The sequence below is a fragment of the Giraffa tippelskirchi genome, chromosome 10 (genome assembly GCF_054371585.1).
Source record: "Giraffa tippelskirchi isolate mGirTip1 chromosome 10, T2T-mGirTip1v1.2.pri, whole genome shotgun sequence".
Lineage (NCBI taxonomy): Eukaryota > Metazoa > Chordata > Mammalia > Artiodactyla > Giraffidae > Giraffa > Giraffa tippelskirchi.
Window position 1 is genome coordinate 70,094,453 of NC_137284.1, and position 22,631 is coordinate 70,117,083.

The window sequence follows — 22,631 nt, forward strand, 5'->3', positions numbered from 1 at the left end:
TGTCTGACTCTTGGCAACCCCATGGACTGTAGCCCACAAGGCTCTTCTGTCCATGGGGATTCTGTCCAAGCAAGAATACTGCAGTGGGTTGGCATGCCCTCCTCCATGGGATCTTCCCAATTCTTAGATCAAACCCACATCTCTTATGTCTCCTGCATTGGCAAGTGGGTTCTTTACCACTACCATCACCTGGGAAGCCCTGGCTTCCCTGAAGAGCTAAATAAAATCAGCATGGCACTGCCCAGTTTGATTGCCATGTGGTCCAGGTGGCTATGAGGCAGAGTCTTGCAGGAACATAAGCATGTAGCAGGATCTACAAGGATGTCAGTAACCATACCATCCTCAGTGAAAAAGGAAGACACCGTGCAAGAAAATTCTCCTCCTCAAGAAGTCTGCATTAACTAATAATGTGCAAGGTACCTTACACTTCTCTTAAGACTGGAATCTGGCAGCTGCTAAATATGTGTGGGTGTCCATCAACATCATGACATTATTTGTAGCTGGAAGTATCAAAGCTGAGGACACCACATTGGAAAATACTGATTTTTTCACAATGTGTATAGCAGGCCTACTGCACTGACCATATTGTTCATAAACATACTTGAAGACAAACTATAAAATATGAAGGGCAATGAGAAAATGCTTATGGTTCCCAAGACTATTTATCAAGATTAAAAGTGTACATCATTTTCACTGTGAAACTAAAACTTTGCAACAAATGAAGTCTATTAAAAAAATAGAAAATATCAACAAAATAGAAACCATATAATACAATTTAAAAGCCACTGGCCCCTAAAAGTATCTTAGGTTACTGGTAATGTTTTGTTTCTCCATGAGGTGTTAGCTATATATATGTTCATTTGTGCAAAATTCACTGAGCTCTCTCCCTGGGATATTTATAATTTTCTGTATGTATGATATGTTTTAAATAAAAATGTAAAAAGGAATAGAGCATAATCAGCAATAATAACAAGTTGCTTAAACTCATCACCATGCCATTTTACAGAAAAAACAAAAAAAAAAATTCAAAGCTGAGTCCTTCTCAGTGACAGTATAATACCGAAGTCTGACAATTATCTTAAAGATAACCAAGACTGTAAATCAGCAAAACAGAGAAAAAGCCTCATCAAGAAGAGTGATAAACTAGAACATTGACGAGTCCTGCCTCTTAAATGGAATGGCCAAAGGAGCCCCAGAGTAAAGAAATTGTTACCTTTTAAACAGTGTTTTTATTTTTGTTCAGTTACCTTTGCATTTTTAGAGTAAGGTAGAGAAATCATCAGGTCATTATTTTATTATATGTATAGAAACTTCCATTTCTGTGTAAGGGAATCAGTCTCATAGCTAGACAATTCATAAAATATAAACCAGCTATTTCTGGAAGTGAATTAAACACTTGGAAATAATTTCAGAGTTTATAACATTTCTAATAGCACCTAATTTAGAGCCAGATCTATGTTTATTGAAAAAAGCTGTCTCAATTTAGGAAGAAAAATAAAATGTGTGAATAAGTTTGTGTGTATGTGTGTATATGTATATGTGTTTATTGGATGGAGTTGAGAAAAGAGTGAAAGTGTTGTACTGAGAAGAAAACAGAATCTAAAAAGTTGAAAGGACGAAAAATAGAAAATAAATTTCTATAAGAATTTGGAAGAAAAAAAGAAATTGTTTTTCTGCAGAAAAATGAAGTGACCAGATTAGAAGAATATTTATTGATTTATATGTATTTTTATCACTAACATTTTTCCATTTCAGGTGCTGTGTTAACACTGGAATTTGCTAAAGCATGAATCTTTCTATTGTAAAGCCACTGGAAACCTTTAAACATTATTGTTAGGAGTTGACTATTTTAAAAGAAGTAGTAGTCCTCAGTTCAGTTCAGTTCAGTTCAGTCGCTCAGTCGTGTCCGACTCTCTGCGACCCCATGAATTGCAGCACGCCAGGCCTCTCTGTCCATCACCAACTCCCGGAGTCTACCCAAACCCATGTTCATCGAGTCGGTGATCCCATCCAACCATCTCATCCTCTGTCATACCCTTCTCCTCCCGCCCCCAATCCTACCCAGCATCAGGGTCTTTTCCAATGAGTCAACCCTTCACATGAGGTGGCCAAAGTATTGGAGTTTCAGCTTCAACATCAGACCTTCCAATGAACACCCAGGATTGATCTCTTTTAGGATGGATTGATTGGATCTCCTGCAGTCCAAGGGACTCTCGAGAGTCTTCTCCAACACCACAGTTCAAAAGCATCAATTCTGCGGCGCTCAGCTTTCTTCACCATCCAACTCTCACATCCATACATGACCAATGGAAAAACCATAGCCTTGACTAGACGGACTTTTGTTGGCAAAGTAATGTCTCTGCTTTTAAATATGCTATCTAGGTTGGCCATAACCTTCCTTCCAAGGAGTAAGCGTCTCTTAATTTCATGGCTGCAGTCACCATCAGCAGTGATTCTGGAGCCCAAAAAAATAAAGTCTGACACTGTTTCCACTGTTTCCCCATCTATTTCCCATGGAGTGATGGGACCAGATGCCATGATCTTAGTTTTCTGAATGTTGAGCTTTAAGCCAACTTTTTCACTCTCCTCCTTCACCTTCATCAAGAGGCTCTTTAGTTCTTCTTCACTCTCTGCCATAAGGGTGGTGTCATCTGCATATCTGAAGTTATTGATATTTCTCCCAGCAATCTTGATTCCAGCTTGTGTTTCTTCCAGCCCAGCGTTTCTCATGATGTACTCTGCATATAAGTTAAATAAGCAGGGGGACAATATACAGTCTTGACGTACTCCTTTTCCTATTTGGAACCAGTCTGTTGTTCCATGTCCAGTTCTAACTGTTGCTTCTTGACCTGCATACAGGTTTCTCAAGAGACAGGTCAGCTGGTCTGGTATTCCCATCTCTTTCAGAATTTTCCACAGTTTATTGTGATCCACACAGTCATGATACCAAAAGTCAATAACCTATAGCCACAATATAGGCTTGCTTTTGCCAAACTCAAATGAAAAGTATCATCCACTGATACTGAGTCCTGCCTGACCATGGACATTTTACCACAACCAGGAGCAAATGACAACCTATTTTAATAGAATGTCAAGAAAATACTTTCATAGTAGAAATCAACAGGTATAAAGAGTGAGATCTTTTTTAAAAAAATATTTTATTTTTAATTGAAGAATAATTACAATATTGTGATGGTTTCTGCCATGTATCAACAAGAGTCAGTCATAGCTACACATATGACCCCTCCCTCTTAACCTCCCTTCCGTCTCCCTCCCCACCCCACCCATCTAGGCTGTCACAGAGCACCAGCTTTGGGTTCCCTGTGTCATACAGAAAATTCCCACTGGCTATCTATTTTACATATGGTAATGTATACATTTCAATGCTACTCTCTCAAATCATCCCACCTTCTCCTGCCCCTGTGTCCAAAAGTCTGTTCTCTAAGTGTACCTCTCCATTGTTGCCCTGTAGATAGGTTCATCCGTACCGTCTTTCTAGATTCCACATATATGCATTAATAAATGATATTTCTCTTTCTCTTTCTGATTTACTTCACTCTGTTTAATAGGCTCTGTCCACCTCATTACAACCAACTCAAATGCATTCCTTTTTATAGCTGAGTAATATTCCATTGTGTATATGTACCATAACTTCTTTATCCATTCATCTGTCAATTCACATCTAGATTGCTTCCATGTCTTAGCTATTCTGGTTTCCTCAGGGTATATGCCTAGTAGTAGAATTGCTGGGTCATATGGTAGTTTTATTCATAGATTTTGAAGGAATTTCCATACTGTACTCTATAGTGGCTGTATCAATTTGCATTCCCATCAACAGTACAAGAAGGTTCCCTTTTCTCCATACCCTTTCCAGGATTTATTGTTTGTAGATTTTTGATGATGGCCATTCTGACCTGTGTGAGGGGATACCTCACTGTAGTTTGTATTTGCATCTCTCTAATAATAATAATTAAACAGTGATATCTTAAGGATCACAGAATGTCAGCAAGAGGAGGAAAAAAGAAGCAATGAGGACATTCAGCCCAGATGACTGAATTATAAAGCACAGGGAAATGGTTGCCTAAATGTTAGAAGGCAGTTTATATTGTTCTTACTTATGATTTTCCTGTTTTTATTTTTAAGTGGTAAGACTTACAAAAGGAGATAAAACTCAGTTCTAAGAGCCTAACTTTCTATCTATATGATGGCAAAATTCTGTAACATCAAGAATCCACAGGTTCTGAATAAAAAGGAGTGTTTTCCCTGGTGGCTCAGACTGTAAAAAATCTGCCTGCAATGTGGAAGACCTGGGTTTGATCCTTGGGTTGGGAAGATCCCCTGGAGAAGAAAATGGCTACCTACTCCAATATTCATCCCTGGAGAATTCCATGGACAGAAGTCTACAGCCTCACTGTATACAGTCCCTAGGGTTGCAAAGAGTTGGATGCTACTGAACGACTGACACTTTTTTTTTTATCTTTAATTATTTGTATACACATATTTGTATATCTGATGTATATTTGAGGATTACAGGATGTTTAAAAAAAAGAATTTACATCATACATTTAAAATTCACTATTTCACAGTAAGAAGAATAGGATACCTGTCATGAAAGTGAAATTGTTGAGGATATCCTCTATCTTCGGCACTGAATCAAGATTTAGGGTGATTAGGGTGATCCAAAGGTGTATATTGGATCTGGAGCCAGATGAGACTGTGATTGAGCAGTGTAGACAATATTAGCATGCAGACATGACAATTCTAGATAGCATTTCACTCTTCTTTTGGTGTGCAATAAAAGTTTGGAAAGTATTCAGAAAAAGTAAACATATAGTGTCAAGGAAAATCTCAAGGGAAATATGGAACTTAATTTGGTTCTTGAAGTGTAGTTAGAATTTGAGGTGGGTGCATTCAGGACAATCACAGAGTAAGCAAGGAACTTCCTGGGTGGTCCAGTGGTTAAAATCCACCAATGTAGGGGACACGGGTTCAATCCCTGGTTTGGGAAGATCCCACATGCCAGGGGGCAACTAAGCCCATGTGCCATAACTACTGAAGCCCACTCATCCTAGAGCCTGTGCTCTTCAACAAGAAAAGCCTCTGCAGTGAGAAGCCCAAACGTGGCAACTGGAGAGCAGCCTTCGCTTGCCGCAATGAGAGAAAGCCCACATGTGGCAATCAAGACCCCAAACACAGAAAAATAAATAAATAAAATAAAGCAAAGTGAGCTAAATAACATGGGTGAAGCATGGCTTTCGCTGGGAACTGTCCACAGACATGCTCAACTTATAGCAGGGCCTGGGCATGGAAGGGAATATTACATACGTCATGTGCTTAGGCTTGGCTTTCATATTTGGGGAAATGAAAACCAGGTTGAGGTAGGAAGAGGTGAGGGCTGCATTCATCTTCACAGAACTATTATGGGTTGCCAAAGGTGGCATATGATAATAAAACAGTATTTTCAGAAGTTGATTCTGGAGGTGGTTTTCAGCCTGTGTTATAGGAAAAGTACCTTCTGTTAGGGAGGTAAGCCAAGATTTCTGACTCTAATCTAGTTAAGAGGTGCTAAGAGCTTGCACTTGGGCTGTGAATAGTGAAGACAAAAACCAAATCTGAGAGAGATATTTTAAGGAGGAAACTTAGAGGCTCAGTGATAGGTTGAATATATGAGATAGAGGTGAAAGACAAGGATAAGAGATTGACTTCCAGCTCTATTTCCAATCATTGCAAGCATGATCTTACTATGTTTCATAAAAGAAAGTTGGAATAACTGTCCTTTGTGAATATAAATAAATCATCTTAGTCTAGGCTTTAGTGATATGCACGACCACATGTTTCTGGATGCTTTTAGAAGATGCAGGTGTTATTGTTAGACTGGGAAATTAGAGATCCTTCCAGAAGGGAGAGAGATGGTTTGAGTAACATTCATGGAGTACACTCTGTGAGCCAGAGGTTGGGTTTTGTGCCCCCAGATGACAATTTACCTGGGCTTCCCAGTTGGTACAAGTGGTAAAGAATCTGCCTGCCAATGCAAGAGATGCAAGACATGTGGGTTCAATCACTGGATAGAGAAGATTCCCCTGGAAGAGGACATGGCAACTCACTCTAATATTCTTGCCTGATGAATTCCATGGATAGAGGAGTATGGCGGGCTATAGTCCTTGGGGTCGCAAAGAGTCAGACACGACCGAGCACGCATGCGCACACACACACACACACACACATACAAACACACACACACATGACATTTTACCTAGCCTTCACTGTGAAAGTAATTGTCAATCACTAAGCACTACTATGGGCTTCCCAGGTGGAGTTAGAATTAAAGAACATGCCTGCCAATGTAGGAGACTTAAGAGACTCGGGTTTGATCCCTGGGTCAGGGATATCCCCTGGGGAAGGAAATGGCAACCCACTCTGGTACTGCTGCCTGAAGAATCCCATGGACAGAGGATCCTTGTGGGCTATTGTCCATGGGGTCACAAAGAGTCAGAAACAACTGAATTGACTTAGCACACCTGCAAGCATTATTATGTATGAGATTCTACACTAAACATATTTACACAGATTTTTTAAAATTTCTTTAATTTTCATAAAAATTTTACAAGATAGGTATCATATATCCATTTTGACAATTAAGAAACTGGCCAAAGCTTGTATATACTTTGCCGAAGATTATACAATTACTGCCTTAGTTGTTGAACAGAGACACTTATAGGAATATGGTCAGTCTAACTTATGACTAAATTAAGACTTAAGCAATTGCCAAAAGTCCTATGTTTAAAGGAAGTGATAGCATTTGTAAAACTACTGAAATGAAACCAGGTTTCATTCTCTTGGTTTCTCTCTACAATCTATTCCATACAGACTCCATTCAGATAGGCCTCCCTAACACTCAGCTTTGATGGTGCACATCCCATCACTTTCACAGCTTCTGCTAGCTCTTTACTATATTTATAGCACTTTCTGGGAAGCATAAAGACATAAGAAAGTAGATTCAATTTGTTTAAAGGCAATCAGGGGACTCCCCTGGTGGTCCAGCAGCTGACTCTATGTTCCCAAGGCCGGACTCTCCCAGTCCAACCTCTGGTCAGAAAACTAGATCACATGTGCTGCAACTAAAGACCCCATGTGCCACAACTAAGAGCCAGTGCAGCCAAATATATAATTTTTTTTTTTTTTAAATAAAGGCAATCTGGAGTGTAAGTGTCAGTCAAGACCAGATCAACTTTAGACTGAGATCTTCACACAATAGTTCAAGAAGAAAGTATAGATCATACTAAATATAGAAATGGTCTGAGGTAGATATCTTCTATTTAACCTAGGCAGAAAAATCAATAAATTAATAAATAAATTCTTATAATTGCTTAACATTAAAAATCCAAAAGAGCACAGAGGCTGAAGCTACTTATAAGAAGGTTATATGTATATATTCTTTCTTCTGGAAACATGAGAACTCTTTTTTAAAATTTTGGGTTTTGTTTCATGAACCAAACACTCACAGAAACCCTGGAGATCATGGTTTATAGCAAATAAAGCTGACGTTAGCCAGAAGCCTCAGGTCTTGGGAGAGTTTAGTAAGCCAAAAAGCACCCTGAGAAGCTCTATTTCTCTCTGACTCTGCATTAAACCCTTCAGTGCTCCCTGATAGCCCGTGCTCTGAGTAGAAGGTGGGGTTTGAAGACATTAATAGCTTATATTGTGCTTTGTTGTAGTGACAAAAGAGTCATCTTCAGGTACACATTGACCTTAAGAGTAAGATGTTAGGGGCATGATGTCTGAACTGAATTGGACCTGAAATCCTCAGATTATAAAAGCAGAGTTTATTCAGACACAGTGTTTTCTTTCCTATAAAAGGAAAGGCCTAATTTCTTATAAGACTAGGACCAGGATCAAGACCAAAAATAAGTGTATAACTGGAGACTGATGGGGCTAGAAATAGAAATTTTCAGTGTCAGAACCACTGAAACAAAAGAAAGAAAACAAGAAGAGTAAAATGGAATGTAAAACAAGAAAAGCATTTCAAGATGCCTTGATTATCAGTAAGACACTATTAGCAATGGTAACTCTGAGGAGAGTAATTCCCATAGAATGAAAAAGGCAGAAGATATTAAATAGAGGAAAGAGAAGAGGAGTCAAATAAAGAAACTTAAAATCTCTAAAAGCTTTTGTATCAGGAAAGGAGGCACTGCATAATTTTATAGTGTTCACATTTTAAATACATAATTAAAAAAATACTGCAATGTTCACTGCAGCACTATTTACAATAGCCAGGACATGGAAGCAACCTAAATGTCTATTAACAGGGGAATGGGTAAAGAAGATGTGGTCCATGTATACAATGGAATACTACTCAGCCATAAAAAGGAAAGAATTTGTGCCATTTGCCAAGACGTGTATGGACCTAGAGACTGTCATACAGACTAAAATAAGTCAGAAAGAGAAAACCAAATGTCATATATTAATACAAATACATGGAATCAAGAAAAGTGGTATAGATGGACTTATTTGCAAAGTAGAAATAGAGACACAGACATAGAGAACAAATGTATGGATACCAAGAAGGGAAGGGTAGATAGAATGGATTGGGAGATAGGAACTGACATATATACACTACTATGTATAAAATGGACAACTAATGGTAACCAACTGTATAGAACAGGGAACTCTACTCATTGCTCTGTGGTGACCTAAATGAAAAAGAAATCCAAAAAAGAGGGACTATGTGTATGCATAGAGCTGATTCACTTTGCTGTACAGCAGAAACTACAAACCCAACATTGTAAAGCAACTGTACTTCAATAAAAAAAAAAGAAATTAAAAATGGGAAAGAAAATAACACATTTGAAATGTATGAAGGATGGGAAATAACTTGAAATAAAAAGAAGAAACAAATTCTGATATTCTCCAACTTCAGTTTATGGTAAAATAAAGATATAACTAACAAAAGATGTACTCCACGGGGAAAATAAGAGGAATAGAGTTATATAAGATCTCAAACAAAAATTAAATTTTTTATAGATCCTTAGAAAAGAAAACTAATATTTTAATGAGCACAAGATTTTTAAGAAATAAAATAGTTATGGTCTTCTTAAAACTGAGAAATCAACATGTTTAAGTAATTCACATGTATAGTTTAAATCGTTAGACATTTTATTATAATACCCAATCACTTAAAAAAAATAAAACTGTCTTTCATAATTGAGGAAATTTCAAACGTAAATATAATTTAACTGAGTAAGAGTTGAAAATGATTGAAGAAAATGTGTTCATTTAAAAAAAAAAGTACTTAATTGTACTTTTGAAATACAAGTCACAGTTTGTTTTTCTCATTATCCTGTGAGTATGTGTGTGTATGTGTACTTAAGAAAATTTTTAAATGGTGTGTGTGTTGGGGACGAGTGCTCATGAGCACTACACAGAAACTTATTTGCTTAATTAACTGATACACTGCTCTCTCCTGTTTAATTCCCACAAAGCAAGAACAATTTGTCCTATAAATAAGATGACTCATACACTAGGTGTAAAGAGAAAACAAAGTCAATGGGGGGAAAATTCAGCCCCATAAATGTTTTTGTACTAAATGGTAAAAAGTGGTTATTTTTAAAAAGTGCATTCTAATTAACTTCCGGAAATACAACATGAAATACTAGAGGTACTACCTAACAAATGTGTTTATCCCAGAAGTTATTTGAAGAAGCTTTTTCAATTATGCAAGCCAGGGAGAGTGCAAAGATTTCCCAGGAAAGACCAAGTGACCTCTTCTTTCTTCATTGTCAATGTCATTTACGGTTAGCATTTACATCCATACCTGTATCCCTCAATCTATGACTTAATGAAAGGAGAAAGGCAACAACACATTGTAAAGAAGGGTTAAGTGAGTTCTTAGAATCATCAAGAACTAAAATATGGACACGCTTGCCTCTCTACTTAGCCGTGTGGTCATCAATGATTTGCTTAAATTTTCTTGGTCTTAGCATCTTCACTATAAAATTAAGTCTTTGGATCACATTACTCATGGTTCTACCCTTTTTAAGCCTAATAGATCTTATGATCGAAATAAATATAGAATATGTAGAATACAAAATTCTACCAAAATAGAGTTTCAGGGCAGACAGCTAGCTGAGCTCTACCCAGTCAATATTCCAAGCTCACTGCCCATCCACAGCCATGGTGCCTTGTTACCTTTCTAGAACTCCGCAGAGCACAGTTTGAAAGCCTCGTGACAGTACTATCTCTAAGGTTAGCTCTAAAATTCTGGACCCTCTGAGGTCAAATTTGACTCTGACCTTTATCCCTTTTGGAGCCACACATGAGATGAGAGGCTCCCATTATGCTATGCTAAGTTGGACTTAGTCTACAGTCTCATCAGAGAGCAAGGGACACAGCGTCTTCATCAAGAGTGAATGGCAGAGATATATTCTCCAATGTTACTCACTGTGATCTGACACCAAACACAATGCAGTCCCGTCAAGCCCTGGTAACATTTGACCGTTTTGTGGCACTTATCACACTTGGTTGGGCAGTTGCCTTCAACCCAGTAGTGATGCATCACCTAGAACAGAACAAGAGCACTGCAGTGAGAAGAAGCATCCATAAACAACACACTCCAAAAGCCAACACGGCCATGCACTCACATCAGTGTTCTTCTTGGACTTCACATAAGTCTTGATACATGAAGGAGGCGCTCTAGCCACGCAGCGCTCATGGACTGTGTACTTGCAAACTGAAAGAAAACATGTACACAAATTCAGAGCTCATCCTGGCCCAGACTGCAATTTTACAGAGAAAGAATGACATTAACAGAACCTTGTTTCATAGCCACTGCTCCCTAATCAATCCAATCAGCGACATCAAGAAAAAGTCCAAGTCTACTGTTTTTTACCATGGAATACAAAAGGCCAATTAGTACAGGAAATATTATGCATGTGAAAAACCAAGACTCTTCTATCATGGCATAGCAGGAAATGCTTAATTAAATCAGGCCTCACTCAAATTTTTCACAATAATTCCCAGATGACAAAAATATTAAAGACAAATTGATGACTGCCAAATGGCTTGGTGTCATTTGTTAGAAGGAAAAGATCTATATTTTACAGAGTATAGGCATGAGAGCAGCTGGCAGGCATGGGAGTAAAAGCCCATGAGTTTATGCTGTTTTGTCTATTGATTTATCTAAATCTCAAATAGCTGGTTAGTCTATTTCCAGAGAATAGATTTCCTCATACATGCCAGGCCTTCAGTTAAACTTCATCCCTCATGGCCATCATGGCAATCTGTCTCCAAAAGGAAAAACCTTTGCTAGACAGCATATGGTATGTGTGTGTGTGTGTGTGTGTGTGCACGCGCGCATGTGTGTATATATGCATTTATGATATATAGATGCAAAAATTAATATATGTACAAATGTGTATATATACACATATACAAAGATATACATGTGTATGTATATATGCATTTTATGGTATATATATATATATATATATATATATATACACAATTAATATGTATATGCAAATATGTATGGGTTTCCCTGGTGACTCAGATGGTAAAGAATCTGTCTGCAATGTGGGAGACCTGGGTTCAATCCCTGGGTTGGGAAGATTCCCTGGAGGAGGGCATGGCAACGCACTCCAGTATTCTTGGCTGAAGAATCTCCATGGACAAAGGAGCCTGGCAGGCTATAGTCCATGGAGTCGCAAAGAGTCAGACACGACTGAGCGACTAAGCACAAATATGCATATATTCACAAATACTAAGATATATATGGGGGTGTGTATGTGTAAAATGTGTCATAAAGCCAACACATACACTTTATTGGCATCTGTAAATCACTACATGGCTTGATTTTGAGTATAACTCAGGGTCTTATAAAGATATTCTTTAATAAAATACTGGTTTGTAATTAAGAGTAACAAATGCATAAATACAGGGAATAAAAATTAAGTAAAAAAGCAACCAGGTAGGTCTCTCAATAAAACAAAAAGAAATTAACCACTGCATGGAATTAGAATGAAGAAATACTAAGTTCACATAATACTTATATAGTAAAATTCTTCCCCAATAGCCACATCTGTGACTTCCTTTGGCAACAGTGAGGAAGAAAACATAGTTCCTCTTCTCTTCCCTAATGGTAATAATGTTGTATATTACATTTGCTACACTTACCAGTTAAAATTTGTGAGCAAGATTCTCACTCTTACATGACACTGCCCACATTGTTTGAGAATTACCATTTTGTTTCATAAGCTCCCATCAATAGAAAATACTCTGAAAAATTATTTTCCTTAAAAACAATAAAGCCTTGAAAACAAATTACTTCCTCTGTACATTGAGAATGTTCTGGGGTAACCAGCCTCATAAATGTGGCCACCAGAAACAGCCCTCTGAAGTGGCATGAGGTAATCTTATGTTACTTTACTAAAATCCTTAGACACTTAAAAGTGGTCCTAAAATATGGTTTTTAATGTCAAATAAAACATCTGAAAGTCTTCTCCCAAATATGCTACCAAAGAAGTCATTAGCTAAAATTAATATCTGAAAATCATGTATTATATGGAAGCCAGGTAAGAAATTAGATTTATTATAAATGCACAAAAATGGGAGGTATCCAATAAACCTGACAGGTTCAGTAAGCATACACTGCAGAAAAGGGTATGGTTGGACAATATGCTGGACTAAGACAAAGTCACCCTTAGTGAGGAGGACTCAGTATTCCCCCTGTTTCAGCAGAAGTATCACAGAATGCAAAAGTTCCTCAGGCGTACATGCTGTTGGTTTAAAAATTCTTAAGTGCCTTTTATCAATTGATGCAAGCACTATCTGAAAATTCTAGTCGGCAGTATTCCATAGAATAAAATAAATATTGCAAAGATAAGTGTGCTGAAATAAAACTAATGGCCGCAATTCATGAACGGGTGAAACTTTGCATTCTAATACCCATTAACCATATATGAAGAACTTCTCCATGACAGAATTAAAACTCATGCATCTGAGGTACAAGATTAGTTTTTATTCCTTATGATTTCTTAATCTGAGTGCAAACTGATCAAGTAATTATCCTTAAAATACTAAAAGGAATAAGCTCATTATAGGAAAACAATGTGAATAAAGCAACTAACTTGGGGAAAAAAGGACAAATATGCATAAATGTAAGATATAAGGATGAGAGGCCAGTGGATATTTTCCTAATACTCGCAGAAGCCATAAGAATCATGAATAAACTAAATTACAGTGGAAAGAAAATGGATTGTGAGTTGGAAAATGTCCTTATTCCTCTCCCAAGGAGAGGGTTTTCCAAAATTGAAGGAAGTTAAAACTAGAATGACCTAAACCTTCAGAAACACACTACAGGGAGACATAAATCATAGGTACAGGAAGGGTCAGGTTAATTTCGTGACTCTGTCTACAAACAGGACTATGCCGTGAAATCAACCTTTCCTCACTGAAGGTGATGATGTCCGGGCAAAGGAAACATACTCACAGGAGCAGCAGAGGCCCTGCTTCCCTACGCCGATCAGCATGTTCAGGCAAAGATTGCAGTAGGCAGGTTTGTTAAAGTGCTTGAGTCGCCACACATGCTGTCCGTCATCCTTCACATTCTGCACGGGACGTAAGAAAAACAGATTTCACTTAATGAAATAAACAGTGGAATAAGAAAATGCCAATAAAATTCAGAGCTGGACGGCAGCATTTGAAGACAATCTGTTATTTCGTCCCTGACTTTCTCCAAGATCGCCACAGAGTCTAGAAAAACACATGTGCCCTGCTAACAAATCTCAGATGCTATAGCAACCCACAGATTCTCATCTAATGTCAACAGTTCAACAGGAGGTCCCGAACCACCATCACGCTCGGCCCAACTGAGCACTCCGGAGAACAGAGGCATGTCTGCCTCACCTCTGGATATTTTATTTTTAGGACAATCCCATAAGCAAATACGTGAACAAAGAAAGACAAAATATTCTTGAGTGGAAGATTCTGAGAGGTGAAAACCTAGACAGAATATACTAACACTTGATCTTCCAGACCAAAGGATCAAACCTGGGTCTCCTGCAATGCAGGCAGATTCTTTACCGACTGAGCTACCAGGGTAGCTCCAAACCCTTGCTTAATAGTAGGAATATACAAATTTCATGCTGGTGACTAGGTCTTATAAGGAAGCAGACGGGTAGGATGTGATGAAAACGTAAGACTTAAAAGTAAGTTACTCATGGTATTCTAAGGCTTCAGTTGGGGGATTCCTTACATGTTATAATTTATATTCATATATTTTTGTATATCTCCAATAGCTAAATTTTAAAAAATAAGTATTTGTAAGGCTCTAATTAATTATTTTCTTTACTTCTCTTTTGCAAAACATGAATGATTATAAGAAAAAAAAAAATGAATGAATTTAATTTCATGGAAAAATGGCAAAATATTAACACTGTTATTGTCTTTATTTGTAACAATCTCTATCAGTCTTTGCCACAATAAAATCTTGAGTTTAATTAATCCACATCTTGGCAAAACTGTAATTATCATTTACTCTTCTAAAATTCTATAAAATAGCAGAATAGCTATTCTCTATCAGATACTTAATTACATCTGTATTGTCCAACACTGAAGTAAAACAAAATAATAGGATACTTACAAATCTCTTGAATTCCTTACAAGGAGGTCAAGATATTAAATGAAGTTACTATATATTTATTACTTTTTCACCATCATTTTCTGTGTTAACATGTACTCCTTGTACATCATTCACCAAATTGTATCCAACTCAGATTAATTTTAGACATCATTTATTGGTATTCTGTAGAAACCATTGCAGGTCTCAGTTCTTCAGGTCAATCAAGTTGCCATATTTCTTAGAACACACAGACCTAATAATTTTTTGAGCACCTATCATGTGCTGAGTCAATAATACAAATTCTATGGGAGTGAGATAATATAAACATGTCCCAATCATCTTGTTTCTCTAAATAATAAAATATTAATAGTAATGCTTCCTAACCACTTTTTCCTATTCCTAGTCAAGACATAAACCACCAGATTTGAAGCACTCAATTAAATTCATAGTAACTAATTCTTACATTAGAACCATAAATGTCAAATTTGCATCATAATATGAAACATTAATGAAAATGCTTCCTGGGAGATAGTTCTCCATGGGTCTCTTGATCATCTGCACATTTTGTAAGGAGAAGAACTATCCTCTTTCAACAACACACAGCCTTGCACTGTAGAGACATATCTCCCTCCAGAGCGGAGGGCAGGTGTACTTACAGTCTGATATAATGAAAATAATCTCTCTTTATAGGCAAAGGTTAAGCAACCTTGTTTATTGCATATGATAATAGCTTCCCTGGTGGCTCAGACCATAAAGAATCTGCCTGTAACACGGGAGACTCAGGTTTGATCCCTGGGTGGGGAAGATCCCTCGGAGAATGAAATGGCTACTCACTCCAATATTCTTGCCTGGAGAATCCCATGGTCAGAGGAATCTGGCGGGCTACAGTCCATGGGGATGCAGAGTCGAACATGACTGAGTGACTAACACTTTTCACTTCATTTTAGTTGCCCCAAGCCAGAGGGTTCTTGGCTCTCAAGTTGTGTTACTTGGGCCTCTCTGCATCACCCCAAGAGACTTTGCAGGCCTGGAGAACTAGATCAGCTCTGAAACTCCTACTGCTTCTTTGCTGTGAGAGAACAATCTTGGTTTCTGACCCAGACACTCATGCCCTCTGCCAGCACCCAAAGAACTGTGGCAAGTTCATTTGTTTACATACAAGTAGGTAACTCTCAGAACCTTCACAGTTCTTGATAATACTCAGCTTCATTTTCCTGAAAAAAGATTCACAAGCTCTTCACAAAAGCACTTCTGCAGAGGGTGTCATGGAGAGGACAACTCAAGACAATGGGGTTTCATCTTTTTCCCAAAAACTTAGGAAATAGATTTTATAGTAATTTGTGAATCCAATTCCAGTTCGCTTGAGTCATAAGATTTCTAGTATTTTCTTTTCTTTTTTTCTTTATTTCATTATATGAATGGAATGCTTTATGCGAGTGTGTGCTTAGTCGTGTCTGATTCCTTGTGACTCCCATGTAGCCTGCCAGGCTCCTCTCTCCTTGGCATTTCCCAGGCAAGAATACAGGAGTGAGTTGCCATTTCCTTCTCCAGGGGATCTTCCCAACCCAGGGATCAAACCTGTTACTCTTGCATCTCCTTCATTGGCAGGAGGATTCTTTACTGAGTCACCTGGGAAGCCCAGGTGGGAAAGCTTTATATATTTGCTTAATTCTGCTATAGTTTATAAACTGTCTATATTTAAAATTTTTCTATTCCTTCAAATAAGAATAAGGTAGTCTGATACTAAAAGATTGAGGCTAATTCTTTTTAAATATATTGATAAATTTAGCATTAAGCATTATTTAATAGGATCGATGCTTAAAAAACATTTTTAAGTGAAAAAGAGAGAGGAAAATTTAATTCTCATATGTATTACTGTTCTCATAATCCCTGTCATTTTATTTTTAAATGAATGTCCATTACATGTGAATAAGCCTCCTCTCGTTGAGGAGCACATATGGACTAAGTTAGCTGGCATTTTCCTTATCAAAAAATAAACAAGTCTGAACGTGGGTGTTCTGTCAATCAGAACACTTAGCCACGTTACAGGCTGCCACTGATGTACAAATCCATTATCCAGGCATAAAACGCTTTACCAAAAAACAAATTAAATAGCTTTATAGCTCTTAGCCGGATACATTGCCAAACTATGCAAAGGATGAAATATGTATGTGACTTCAAGAGAAGAAATTGAAACCAGGAGCCAACTACTTCTCAGCAGTGCAAATTACACTCCAACACTCTGTATTTTCATGGCTTGTCTTGTTTGTCTTATTTAGATGGTAAACTTTTGGGGGGAGGGGGAGGATGGGTCCCTTATTATATTCCATTAGCGGGGACGGCATATGCCTATCAGTACTTCTATTGCAAATAAATATTTATTGTCATAGAAAGGAATTCATTTTTCTAAAAAAGCAATGAAGAGCAAATCTGGAAGGCTTGATTCCTGGCCTCTGATGAAAATGTGGATAAGCCATTTCACATTTATTTTCCTCTCTAATAAAATGACAGTAACCACTTTCCTCGCCCAGACCATGGGGTGAGGTTTCATTATACAATACCTGTGAAGTCAATTTAGCTCCTCAGAAGATTGGTGTTATATAAACAGCAAGTATTATTACCATCATTGGGTTGAGTTGTGCAATATCCCAGCATTTCAGCTAAAAGATTTGAGAAGGATGTTTGTAGATTTAAAATGGTTTATTTCATAAAAATTGTGCTCTATTGTTTTCCATCACTAGACATTACTCTTAATAAAGATGTATTCCTGATATTTAGCAAGCACTGTATTTTATAATGAAGCAGTTCAGTTCTGTGCTGACGTCAGAGAAATGTTTAATGAAATCCAGGAAAATTCAGAGTGGCATCAGGGTCTTCCTCAACTTTTAATTTCCTGTAAGTCAAAAGGAATTTTCAAAGAGAAGAATGCTCTTTGGAAAATATTAAAAACTACTTCTTTATCTAGTGATTTGTAAAGTTTTAGCTTTTTTCCCTAAATACTTCCAGGATTGCACACAGTGCTCAAGTGAACTAGGCATGTTATAAATATCATTATTTTCTAAAGGTGGAGAAGGAAATAGCAACCCACTCCAGTGTTCTTGCCTGGAGAATCCCATGGGCAGAGGGGCCTGGTGGGCTACAGTCTATGGGGTTGCAAAGAGTTGGACACAACTAAGCAACTAACACACACACACACACACACACACACACACACACATTTTCTAAAGATCTCATGGAGAAATTTCACTAATGTCAAAGCCAGAATGCTCCCATTCCCCTGCCAGGCTCATTTCAACTGCCTTCAATTACAACACATAGAGAGCTAAGGTTGCAAATGGATTCTAACTCAATCAACAATAAGCACCATTAAATTATCTTACTTTTCTGTTCAAGGTTTCCAAAAAATATAACAATACAAAAGAAACCACTATTTTAGACAAAAAGAAAATGTAGAGAGACGTTTTAAAATTCTGAGCAGAGCTACAACCAACTCTCTTTCTCCAGATCACACTTTCTGAAGTCAGGCTCAGACCCTGATAATCTTATGGTTCAAATGCCAATTCAACAGACTGTAATATCACATGCGAAGGGTTGACTCATTGGAAAAGACCCTAATGCTGGGTAGGATTGGGGGCGGGAGGAGAAGGGGATGACAGAGGATGAGATGGTTGGATGGCATCACCGACTCGATGGACATGGGTTTGGGTAGACTCTGGGAGCTGGTGATGGACAGAGAGGCCTGGCGTGCTGCAATTCATGGGGTCGAAAAGAGTCAGACACGACTGAGCGACTGAACTGAACTGAACTGATTTTCCTTGAATGACCCGATGTGGAATCTCAAGAATGGTTGCATTTATCCAGCTTCATAACTCCTTTCCTGATTGAGCAACGTATAAACAGCAGAGCAACATAGCAACCAAATTTAAAAAATAGTGTTAAACATTACTTTTCCAAATACAGCTTAGAAGAATACATCATCTTCTGCTCTCCATTCATATTCACCAGGGGACAAATTTCATCAGAAATCAAACCAAATAATACTTTTACTTTATTGAATCAGGCACAAAAATATATCTACCAAAACATTTCAAACAATGACAAAGTTTAAACTGTAAACTGCCTATAGGGTTTAAAAACCAGGACTCTGAGCAAAAATAAAGAAACCAAAATAAATAACCATTCAAAAATCACACAGGCCAGATTTGGCACCAACAATCCAAGACTAAGAATTTAAGGTATCCTTATTATAAGCCAGGCTTCTATTTAAATCTGTATTCCAGTTTTTATGATAGTGTGAATTTAGCAATTTTCTTTGCAAAATCTAACAATGATCCCAGATAAAGATTTCAGGAATTGGAGCATCATTAATTGGGGCTTCCCAGGTGGTGCGAGTGGTAAACAACCTGCCTGCCTATGCAGGAGACATAAGAGACGTGGATTCGATCCCTGGGTTGGGAAGATCCTCTAGAGGAGGAAATGGCAATCCACTCCAGCATTCTTGCCTGGAGAATGCCATGGATAGAGGAGCCTGGCAGGCTACAGTACAAAGGTTCGCAAAGAGTCAGACACGACTGAGCAACTTAGGACGTGCTCACAGCATCATTAATTATCTTGTTCATCTAGTACAACAAACGTTTGAACTGAAAGAATATTAGAAAAGGAAAGGGATATTCCTGAACTAACTTCTTTTAACATGTCCAGAGAAGATGACTGTCTAGCACAAAATCACCTGGTTAGTTCATAACCAAGCCAGTTATTGTTGTTTAATCGCTAAGTCGTGTCCAACTCTTTGTGACCCCATGAACTGTAGCCCACCAGGCTCCTCTGTCCACAGGATTTCCCAGGCAAGAATACAGGAGGTGGGTTGCTATTTTCTTCTCCAAACCAAGTCAGGGTGAAGGCCAGTTTGATAATGTTAACTGCCATTCTATCATCTCTTCATTGGTCCTTACTGGAATGATATAATTGATCTAATTTTTTTTTTTTTTAAATCAGACTTCTCTTTCCAAAATGATTTAAAACCAGTTAAAACTCATTGTGTTTTATGACAGAATATATAACATGTAATTTGTGATATGGCATAATAACAATAGAATAAATCAGGGGTCGGCAAACTACGGCCCTTGGGTCAAACATAGCCAACAAGCTATTTTTGTAAATAAAGTTTTATTAGAACACAGCCCTGCTCTCTCAATTAGGTGCTGTCTGTGGTTGCTTTTGCACTGCAGTGGCAGAGTCTGGCAGTAACAACAGAGACTTTATAACCCACAAAGTTTAAACTATTTGCTATCTGTCCTTTAATAGGCAAAGTTTGTCATCATTCAGAGTTTATTGCTAGACACAGTTATTTTAAAAAATTTTATTCATTCAAAGTAAGATTTAGAAAAAAAAAACATATTCTTAATTGAGATGAATGCTGAAGGAAGAATGACTCAGTCTCATACATAATTTTTTTATTGTAATCAAATGCCCCCCCCCCAAAATGAGAGACTATACCGTTTTATAATGGATCTCATGAAGTTTGAAGGACTTCTTATGAGGGAAAGAAAATGACTCTTACCGTCTAGCATTTGAGAAAGAACAAGGTTCTGATAAACTATGATTCTGATTTTGGCACCAAAATAGGTATAATGCAAAACAGTATAGTGTTAAAGATCCTGTTGGTGGAGAAAACTGAACTACAGTAAAATCACAACTGCTCTGCCTAACATTACAAGTGAGGACTGCTCTCCCAGGACAATATTCTATCTGTGTAATTGGGGTAGTACACCACGGTCATTTTCAAATACACTGTGGTATTTAACATGCACTATCAATTCGCATCTACTCCCTGAGCTCATAACTGACAATAGACAAGAATATATAGGACAACATAATAAGACAGGCCTCATATTAAGTGGCTGAATTCAACCTAAAACTTCTAGATTTCTAATCTGATAAGTAAAAGTAGGGGGTAGGGTATGGGGGAAATGGCTCCATGAATTAAATTCTCTACAGGTAATAATATAGCACATTAATTGCCTACAGAAAAGGAAATAAATCTCAATTACTAAAAAGAAAAGGCCCTCATCACTCAGTTGTCATATCATTCCTGGTTTGTAAAACACTTACCACGTCTGGCGATTAAAAAGCTCTTTTTAACAAATAGATGCTCTGATTTGTGAATATAATTAATGGCTTATCCATTTTATAAAAGATAATTTTTAAAACATTATCAGCTTTTTTTCTTTTTTTTTTAAGTGAAGAAAACACTCTCAGAACTGTTCTTCACAGGGAAAACATCCTATCTCATGGTCCATCTACAAATGTTAAACAATGTAGCCCTGCCATCTAGTGGCCATCACTGGGAACGCAGCTCAGGTTTCTTTCAACTCTGAATTAAAGTTCTCCCATTAAGCACCCTCCCCAAAAAATCTTTTAACGAAACACATGCACTATATATCTAAGAATATCAACATAAAGTAAATTATATAACATTAACATGATGGAAATTAATGGCAAAGGACTTTCATTCCGCTAAATTAAAGAAGTTGCTGCTAGAAACTGGAAGGAAATGAAAGAGAAGTCGCTCAGTCGTGTCTGACTCATTGAGATCCCATGGACTGTAGCCTACCAGGCTCTGTCCATGGGAGTTTACAGGCAAGAGTACTGGAGTGGGTTGCCATTTCCTTCTCCAGGGGATCTTCCCGACCCAGGTATCGAACCTGGGTCTCCCGCGTTGCGGCAGACTCTTTACCCTCTGAGCCACCAGGGAAGCCCTCTAGAATCTGGGGTATACTATATTTGTTTAAAATATTTCTATTTAACTTTCATACGGATTTGTGAACTATATTTACCCAGGCAATGTTCATAATTTCACAAATATCTGTACTCATTAGTAAAGCTGTAAAAAATTTGTAAGCAATGTCTTCCAAAGAAAAATATTATTTCAATTTTTTTCTGGGATATTAAAAATATAGATGTTTCCAATTCTGCAGTTTCCTGTCAAACCTGCTACTATCAAATAATTTGCTTGCTCATTCCTAAATCTTCTCTCATACTACACTATGCTATGCTAAGTCGCTTCAGTCGTGTCCGACTCTGTGCGACCCCAGAGACGGCAGCCCACCAGGCTCTGCCGTCCCTAGGATTCTCCAGGCAAGAATACTGGAGTGGGTTGCCACTTCTTTCTCCAGTGCATGAAAGGGAAAAGTGAAAGTGAAGTCGCTCAGTCGTGTCTGACTCTTAGCGACCCCATGGATTGTAGCCTACCAGGCTCCTCTGTCCATGGGATTCTCCAGACAAAAATGTTGGAGTGGATTGCCATTTCCTTCAACAGAGAATCTTCCCGACCCAGGGATCAAACCTGGGTGTATTGCATTGCAGGCAGATTCTTTAATATTTGAGCCACCAGGTAAGCCCAGGTCCAAAATATACATACACTTACATGTATATATAGTCGACCACCTTGATTATAATTAGCTCCTCCACTTATGGGTTTGTTTATCGATAAACTAGATCATCTTCATGAGGAGAGGAAGTATAGAAATGGATGGAGTATGGTAAGAACCACAGCATGCAATCATGCTGGGGTGTTTCTTCCATTAGATAAAATGAGGTCAATAATCTTTAAACTAGATTGCACTTTAAATAGTGAGAAAAAGAGAGCAATCATGTTTTAAATAATAAGGTAATACCTATAATGAACTAATATATTCATGGCAAGTATTACTATACAAGGAGCTACTGTTAAATTACACAGTGTCATACATATTAGAAGGATCAAGCACTCAGTAAATACTTAATTGTAGAAAATACATGAATTTATAACCAAAATGTATAAAAGAGAACTCCACTGACTTACCACCAGGTTATCCCCTCTATGTAAATACTTACATTTTCTAAGCCCAGGAGCACAAGGAGTGGAATTGTTGTCATGCCTCCTTGAATCCATTCCTCCAGAGAGACTGTTCCATCATGATCATAGTCAATTTCTTCCATCATTTCATGGAGGATCTGGAGTAGAGGAGATGAGAAA

At 37.7% G+C, this 22,631-nt stretch overlaps 1 protein-coding gene across 12 annotated transcripts in view; it reads right to left on the reverse strand.

The window, feature by feature from the left end:
• The window catches only part of DGKB (diacylglycerol kinase beta), a 1,170,055-nt gene that overhangs the window by 653,565 nt on the left and 493,859 nt on the right, over nucleotides 1-22,631 (reverse strand). For all 12 annotated transcript variants that reach the window (XM_081537636.1, XM_081537628.1, XM_081537635.1 and 9 more), the window contains 4 exons: nucleotides 22,490-22,609; nucleotides 13,484-13,601; nucleotides 10,638-10,726; nucleotides 10,439-10,555 (listed from right to left, as the gene is read on the reverse strand). In XM_081537636.1, coding sequence (XP_081393762.1) covers nucleotides 10,439-10,555; nucleotides 10,638-10,726; nucleotides 13,484-13,601; nucleotides 22,490-22,609 — 444 coding nt within the window. The remainder of the gene's footprint in view (nucleotides 1-10,438; nucleotides 10,556-10,637; nucleotides 10,727-13,483; nucleotides 13,602-22,489; nucleotides 22,610-22,631) is intronic.